This window comes from Neovison vison, chromosome 2 (genome assembly GCF_020171115.1).
Source record: "Neovison vison isolate M4711 chromosome 2, ASM_NN_V1, whole genome shotgun sequence".
Classification (NCBI taxonomy): Eukaryota; Metazoa; Chordata; class Mammalia; order Carnivora; family Mustelidae; genus Neogale; species Neogale vison.
Genome location: NC_058092.1, coordinates 109416446 through 109425155, shown reverse-complemented (window position 1 = coordinate 109425155; position 8710 = coordinate 109416446). Strand labels below are relative to the sequence as shown.

Sequence of the window (8710 nt, the reverse complement as noted above, 5' to 3'; positions counted from 1 at the left end):
AAAACTCACCCAAAATAAATACATAAATAAATAAATAAATAAAATAACAAGAGGTAGTACCGAAGGTTAGGGACCTAATCAATATGGATATTAGCAATATGTCAGATCTAGAGTTCAGAATGACGATTCTCAAGGCACTAGCTGGGCTCGAAAAAGGCATGAAAGATATTAGAGAAACTCTATCTGGAGAAATAAAAGCCCTTTCTGGAGAAATAAAAGAACTAAAATCTAACCAAGTTGAAATTTAAAAAAAAAGCTATTAATGAGGTGCAATCAGAAATGAGTCTCTTACTGCTAGGATAAATAAGGCAGAAGAGAGAATTAGTATTATAGAAGACCAAATGACAGAGAATAAAGAAGCTGAGCAAAAGAGAGACAAACAACTACTGGACCACGAGGGGAGAATTTGAGAGATAAGTGATACCATAAGACAAAACAACATTAGAATAGTTGGGATTCCAGAAGAAGAAGAGAGAGAGAGGGGAGCAGAAGGTATATTTGATAGAATTATCGTAGAGAATTTCCCTAAAGTGGCAAAGGGAACAATCATCAAAATTCAGGAGGTGCAGAGAACCCTCCTCAAAATCAATAAGATTAGGTCCACACCCCATCATCAATAGTAAAATTCACAAGTCTTAGCGACAAAGAGAAAATCTTGAAAACAGCCCGGGACAAGAAGTCTGTAACATACAATGGTAAAAATATTAGATTGGCAGTGGACTTATCCACAGAGACCTGGCAGGCCAAAAAGTACTGGCATGATATATTCAGAGCACTAAACGAGAAAAATATGCAGCCAAGAATACTATATTCAGCTAGGCTACCATTGAAAATAGAAGGAGAGAGAAAAAATCTTCCAGGACAAACAAAACTAAAGAGTTTGTAAACACCAAGCCAGCTCTATAGGAAATATTGAAAGGGGTCCTCTAATCAAAGAGAAAGCCTAAAAGTAGTAGACCAGAAAGGAACAGAGACAATGCACAGTAATAGTCATCTTACAGGCCATACAATGACACTAAATTAATATCTATCAATAGTTACCCTGAATATAAATGGGTTAAATGCCCCAATCAAAAGACACAGGGTATCAGAATGGATAAAAAAAAACAAATCCCATCAATATGTTGTCTACAAGAAACTCATTTTAGACCCAAAGACACCTCCAGATTTAAAGTGAGGGGGGTTGGGAAATAATACCACAATGCTCTGAAGCTAGAACTCGATCACAAGAGGAAGTATGGAAAGAACCCAAATACATGGAGACTAAGGAGCATCCTTCTAACGAATGAATGGGTCAACCAGGAAATTAAAGAAGAATTGAAAAAAAAAGTCATGGAAACAACTGATAATGAAACCACAGTGGTTCAAAATCTGTGGACACAGCAAAGGCAGTCCTGAGAGGAAAATATATAGAGATACAAGCCTTTCACAAGAAACAAGAAAGGTTTCAAATACACAACCTAACCCTACACCTAAAGGAGCTGGAGAAAACACAACAAAGAAAGACTAAACCCAGGAGGAGAAGAGAAATCATAAAGATCAGAGCAGAAATCAATGAAATAGAAACCAAAATAAGTAAATAAATAAATAAATAAATAATAGAACAAATAAACAGAACTAGGAGCTGGTTCTTTGAAATAATTAATAAGATTGATAAACCCCTGACCAGACTTCCCAAAAGGAAAAGAGAAAGGACCCAAATAAATAAAATCATGATCACAACCAACACCAAAGAAATACAAACAATTGTAAGAACATATTATGAGCAATTATATGCCAGGAAATTTGACAATCTGGAAGAAATGGATACATTCCTAAAGACATAGAAACTACAACAACTGAACCAGGAAGAAATAGAAAACCTAAACAAACCCATAACCAGTAAGGAGATTGAAACAGTCATCAAAAATCTCCCAACAAACAAGAGCCCAGGACCAGACAGCTTTCCCAGGGAATTCTACCAAACATTTAAAGAATAATTAATTCCTATTCTCATGAAACTGTTCCAGAAAATAGAAATGGAAGGAAAACTTCTAAGCTCATTTTATGAGGCCAGCATTACCTTGATCCCAAAGCCAGAAATTCAAATCACATCCCATCAAATAAGAGAATTACAGACCAATATCCTTGATGAACACAGATGCGAAAATTCTCACCAAAATACTAGCCAATAGGATCCAACAGTACATTAAAAGGATTATTCTCCATGACCAAGTGGATTTATTCCAGGGCTGCAAGGTTGGTTCAACATCTGTAAATCAACCCATGTGATACCATACATTAATAAAAGAAAGAAGAAGAGCCATATGATACTCTGGATAGATGCTGAAAAAGCATTTGACAAAGTACAGCATCCTTTCTTGATCAAAACCCTTCAAAGTGTAGGGATAGAAAGCACATACCTCAATACCATCAAAGCCATATATGAAAAACCCACCACAAATATCATTCTCAATGGAGAAAAACAGAGCTTTTCCGCTAAGGTCAGGAACATGTCAGGGATGTCCATTATCACCACTGCTATTCAACATAGTACTAGAAGTCCTAGTCTCAGCAATCCGACAACAAAAAGAAATTAAGGGCATCCAAGTTGGCAAAGAAGAAGTCAAACTATCACTCTTTGCAGATGATATGATACTCTATGTGGAAAACCCAAAAGACTCCACTCCAAAACTGCTAGAACTTGTACAGGAATTCAGTGAAGTGTCAGGATATAAAATCAATGTACAGAAATCAGTTGCATTTCTTTATACCAACAACAAGACAGAAGAAAGAGAAATTAAGGAGTCAATCCCATTTACAACTGCATCCCAAACCATTAGATACATAGGAATAAACCTAATCAATGATCCAAAGAATCTTTGCTCAGAAAACTATAAAGTACTCATGAAAGAAATTGAGAAAGACACAAAGAAATGGAAAAATGTTTCATGCTCATGGATTGGATGAAAAAATATTGTGAAAATGTCTATGCTACCTAAAGCAATCTACACATTCAATGCAATTCCTATCAAAATCCCAGCCACTTTTTTCAAGGAAATGGAAGAAATAATCCTAAAATTTATATGGAACCAGAAAAGACCTTGGATAGCCAGAGGAATATTAAAAAAGAAAACTAAAGTTAGCAGAATCACAGTTCCAGACTTCAAGCTCTATTGCAAAGCTGTCATCATCAAGACAGTATGGTACTGGCACAAAAATAGACACATAGATCAATGGAACAGAATAGAGAGCTAGAAATAGACCCTCAACTCTATAGTCAACTAATCTTCGACAAAGCAGGAAAGATTGTCCAATGGAAAAACGACAGTCTCTTCAACAAATGGTCTTGGGAAAATTGGACAGCCACATGCAGAAAAATGAAACTGTACCATTTCCTTACACCACTTATGAGAATAGACTCAAAATGGTTGAAGAACCTCAATGTGAGACAGGAATCCATCAAAATCCTTGAGGAGAACACAGGCAGCAACCTCTTTGACCTCAGCTGCAGCAAATTCTTCCTAGGAACATTGCCAAAGGCAAGGGAAGCAAGGGCAAAAATGAACTATTGGGACAACATCAAGATCAAAAGCTTTTGCACAGCAAAGGAAACAGTCAACAAAACCCAAAGACAACTGACAGAATGGGAGAAGATATTTGCAAACAACATATCAGATAAAGGGCTAGTATCCAAAATCTATAAAGAACTTATATCAAACTCAACACCCAAAGAACAAATAATCCAGTCAAGAAATGGGCAGAGGACATGAACAGACATTTCTGCAAAGAAGACATCCAGAAGGCCAACAGACACATGAAAAAGTGCTCCACATCACTCAGAATCAGGGAAATAGAAATCAAAACCACAATGAGATACCACCTCACACCCGTCAGAATGGCTAAAATTAACAAGTCAGGAAATGACAGATGCTGGTGAGGATGCAGAGAAAGGGAAACCCTCCTACACTGTTGGTGGGAATGCAAGGGGTGCAACCACTCTTTAAAACAGCATGGAGGTTCTTCAAAAAGTTGAAAATAGAACTACCCTACGACTCAGCAATTGTACTACTGGCTATTTACACTGAAGATACAAATGAAGTGATCTGAAGGGGCATATGCACCCAAATGTTTATAGCAGCAATGTCCCCAGTAGCCAAACTATGGAAAGAACCTAGATGTCCATGAACATATGAATGGATAAAGAAGAAGTGGGGTATATATAAAATGGAATACTATGCAACCATCAAAAGAAATGAAATCTTGTCATTTGTGACGATGTGGATGGAACTAGAGGGTATGATGCTGAGTGAAATAAGTCAGAGAAAGACAATTATCATATGATCTCCCTGATATGAGGAAGTTGAGAGGCAATGAGGGGATTTGGGGTTTAGGATAGGAAAAAATGAAACAAGATGGAATCGGGAGGGAGACAAACCATAAGAGACTCTCAATCTGATGAAACAAATTGAGAGTTGCCAAGGGGAGGGGTGTAGGGAGAGGGTTGTGGGGTTATGGACATTGGGGAAGGTATGTGCTATGGTGCGTGCTGTGATGCGTGTAAACCTGGCAATTCACAGACCTGTATCCCTGGGGCTAACACATTATATGTTAATAAAAAATATATAGGGGCAAAACTTAAAATTTTAGCAAATCAAGTAAAAGAACATGTAAGAAGGATTAAACAACTCAATCAATTAGGGTTTATCTCAGAAATGCAAGATTGTTTTAACCTTCAAAATCCGATCAATTTAACTCACCGTATTAATGGACTAGAGAAAAAACTATATGATCATCTTAACAAATGCAGATTTTTTTTTCAAAATCTAGCACTCATTTTTGCTAAAATCACTTACCAGAGTAGGAAGAAAATGAACATCCTCAAGTGACAGGAAAAAAAGAGATAAAATGTATCAAAATGGAATTTACTTGAAACCATTAAAAATAATAAGAATAAAAGATTAATATAAAAATTATGTTTTTTATGTACTAACAGTGAATAGTCAGAAGCTGAAGACAAAAAATACCATTTACAATACGATCAAAACATAAAATATGTTGGAAAATATGACAAAATATGTGCAAAAGTTGCTCACAGAAAGCTACAAAACCTAAAAAAAATTAAAGATGACCTCATAAGTGGAGAGATAATTTAAAATTTATGGACTGAAACCTCAATATTGTTAAGATTTCCATTCCTTTTTAATTTAATCTATAGATTTCATTCAATCCCAGTCAAAATTTCAACAGGCCTTTCTTTTCTCTTTTCTTTTCTTTTCATTTTGTAGAAATTGACAAGTTTTTTCTAAAATTTATAGAGAAGTGCAAAAGACCTAGAATAGCTAAAACAATTTTGAAAAAGAACGAAATTAGAAGACTTACATTATCTGGCTTCGAAACTTACTATACACTATATAAGACAATAGTGGTAGCATAGACAAATAGATCAATGGAACAAGATAAGAATTCAGAGATAAATGCAAGCAAAAATGGTCATTTGACTTTTGACAAATATGCACAGACAGCTGAGCAGAGCAAGGGTAGTCTGGAGCAATGGTATAACTATATGCTGTCCTCCACACTCCCTTCCCCTACCCGCACAGAGAACCTTTGTCTGTACTTTTCACAGTATACAAAAGTTAACTTACAGAAGAAAAAATCTTCTGTAAGGGAAGGGGAAAAAAAAATCTTTGTGTCCTAAGATTAGGCAACAATTTCTTAGATATGACACTAAAAAACAAGATTCATAGAGAAAAAAAAAATGGTTCCATTTGATTTTATCAAAACTAAAAACTCTTTGAAACTGTTTGAGAATGAAAAAGATAAGCCCCAAACTGGGGAAAATATGTGCAAATAGCTTATCTGATAATGGACTTGTATCAAGAATATATAAATTTCAAAAACTGCTCAGAATTCAGTAATAAGAAACCAAAACTCAATAAATAATAGAGGCAGTATTTCAGCAAATAGTTCACTAAAGAAGATACATGGAGGCAAATGAGCAAATAGACAGATGCACAATGTCATTACCTATTAAAGAAATGTAAATTAAAGTCACAATGAAATAGTACTATGTATATATTAGAATGTCTAAAACTAGAAAAACTGAGCATACAAAATACTGGCAGATGTGCTGTGGCTGGCATTCTCACATAGTTCTGGTGGGAATGTAAAATGGGACAACCATTTTGGAAAACAGTTGGGTGGTTTCCTTTTTTTTTTTAAGATTATATTTATTTATTTGGTAGAAAGAGAGAAAAAGCAGGAGTGGAGGGGAGGGGCAGAGGGAGAAGAAGAAGCAGACTCCCTGCTGAGTGGGGAGCATAAGGAAGTGCTCAATCCCAGGATCTTGGTGGTTTCTTAAAAAGTAAAACATACACCTACTAATAACATAGACATTTTACTCCTACAGCTTTATTCAAGAGACATGAAATATATGTCCATCCAAAGACTTGTCATGAATGTTCACAGCAGCTTTGTTTGTAAGAGCCAAACCTGGAAACAATTCAAATGCCCATCAATAGAGTAATGGATTAAAAAATTGTGGTGTATCCATATAATGAGGGCATTTACAACTCAGCAATAAAAAAGAATGAATAATTGATACATGCAACAACTTGTTTGAATCTCAAAGTCATTTTGCTGAGAGAAGCCAAACATAAAAGAGTATATACTAGATGATTCCATTTATAGAAAATTCTTGGAAGACCAAACTGATTTATAGGGACCAAGTGCAGATCAGTTGCTTTCTTGGGATTGATGGGCAGGAACACTCGTGAAGCAGGAAACACGAAGGAGCACTAGAAAACGTTTAGAGGTGATGGATATGTCAATTACACACCAAAAAGTCGATTAACAGTGAAGTTTACAAGTATGGTGACTTGGGCTGGTTTCTCTATTTCTGCCTGCTCATCTAGATTAATGGAGGTGTGTTTTGGAGACAAATTACTGGAACATGTGTGTTCTTTGCAGGGAAGTCAAGGCCTGATAACAGAGGTTTGAGAACCATGAATTGTGTCTTCACCATGTGTCCAGCCCTATGTTAAGCACTTTAAAGGAATTATCCCATTCAATTCTCATAAAATCTCTATGAGGCAGTAGCATTTCTCTCATTTTACAGATAAGGAAATGGAGCCTAAGACAACGACCAATGTACTCTAGGTCCTAAGAGCCAGCACTGATGCCCCAAGGCTGCACAGCTGGTGCCACCGCAGAGTTTGTCTGCCAGCCTTACCTCTCTCTAAAATCTCTGGGATGGGGGAGGGTAATCCCCCCCCAGGCCATGCTCTGGGACCCAGGGGCACTGGTACTCTTGCACCGACCATGTCAGACTGCCCCACTGTACTTGGGACTGCAAGCATCCCCGGAATGCAAGATTTTCATTTTTTTTTTGTGATTTGATTAATTTTAATTTTAAAATTAAATTTTAATTAAAATTAAAATTAATTTTTTTCAATTTATTTATTTTCAGAAAAACAGTATTCATTATTTTTTCACCACACCCAGTGCTCCATGCAAGCCGTGCCCTCTATAATACCCACCACCTGGTACCCCAACCTCCCACCCCCGCCGCCACTTCAAAACCCAAGATTTGCATTTTAAAACAAGGACGAGTCAGTCACCCTCACTCAGGTTCCACAGAGGCCTGTTTCTGGGCTCTGGTTTCTGACTTTCATTTTCATGACATGTCCAGAACATTTTCTTGGACTAAGGCCAGATGGGTGAGATGGTGTCACAGATTAAAGAGAAAGGGAGGCGCAGTTCTTTTTAATGCTCTTTTATTCTTGTGCTTTCTAATGTAAGGATCACTAGGAAAGATGATTCTAGTCTCTTCAGCATTCCATTTCTAATTAGGGGCCTCCCTATGCTGGGGGCTCTGAAGGGAGATAAGGGCTTCTACTTGCACTATGTGGTTGTCACTGAGAGAGAGCTTGTCCAAATGTAGGTCTAGACTGACCCCACCAAGTGATGGGCATGGGCCCTCTACTTGTTCGGCTTCTTCTGCCCCAAGCCACCTAGGTTAGGCCCCTGATTTGGACTTACGGGCTGCTGTTGGGTTTGGGAGTTCTTGTTCTGAGTATCAGGTGATATGGGTTCAGGCTCCTTGCTAAGGGAAGTGCATTCAGGCTTGGGCTCCAGACAGCAGCACTTGGCCTGAATGCAACACGGGGGCTTCTGCGGGAAACAAGGGAGCTTGTGTGGACAACATGGGGGCTTCTGTGGGCAGCACGGGGGCTTCTGAGGGCAGTGTGGAGATTTTGGTGGACAGCATGGAGGTTTCTGTGGGCAGCATGGAGATTTGGGTGGGCAGCAAGGAGATTTTGTCCGGCAGCACGGGGATTTTGGCTGGTCACACATCTTCTGAAGTTTTGAAGGTCCTAGAAAAAAAATAACATTCTCAAAAGGAAAGCTGACTGCCTGTTTTCATTCCTTCTCTGACCCCCAAGAGCATCCATCATCAGAATGAAAACCGACAGGGTTGGATGCTTCGGGGGCAAAAGCTAGTCCCTCAGTTCCATCATTTTCCATGGGTCAGTGCACTGGTTCCTCATCAGGTGACCATTTTCCAGATGGAAATGGAAAGACCAGGCATGTAAGAAAATTGCCTAAATTCTACTAGCTAATGAGGAATAAGTGTAATGCTTAGTAGCCTGATTTTGGGTCTAGTGTCAGGTACTTCACAAACATTGCCTCATGAATGACCACAGCCAGTGGTAAACTGTGAGCTTTC

The 8710-nt window shown here is 37.9% G+C and overlaps 1 protein-coding gene across 1 annotated transcript; it reads right to left on the bottom strand.

The window, feature by feature from the left end:
* Positions 1-7962: 7962 nt before the first annotated feature.
* Positions 7963-8337, bottom strand: LOC122898845 (sperm mitochondria associated cysteine rich protein). The gene has a single exon (XM_044236527.1). It carries the CDS (start codon positions 8335-8337, stop codon positions 7963-7965), a length of 375 nt encoding a protein of 124 aa, XP_044092462.1.
* Between the last annotated feature and the right edge of the window lie 373 nt (positions 8338-8710).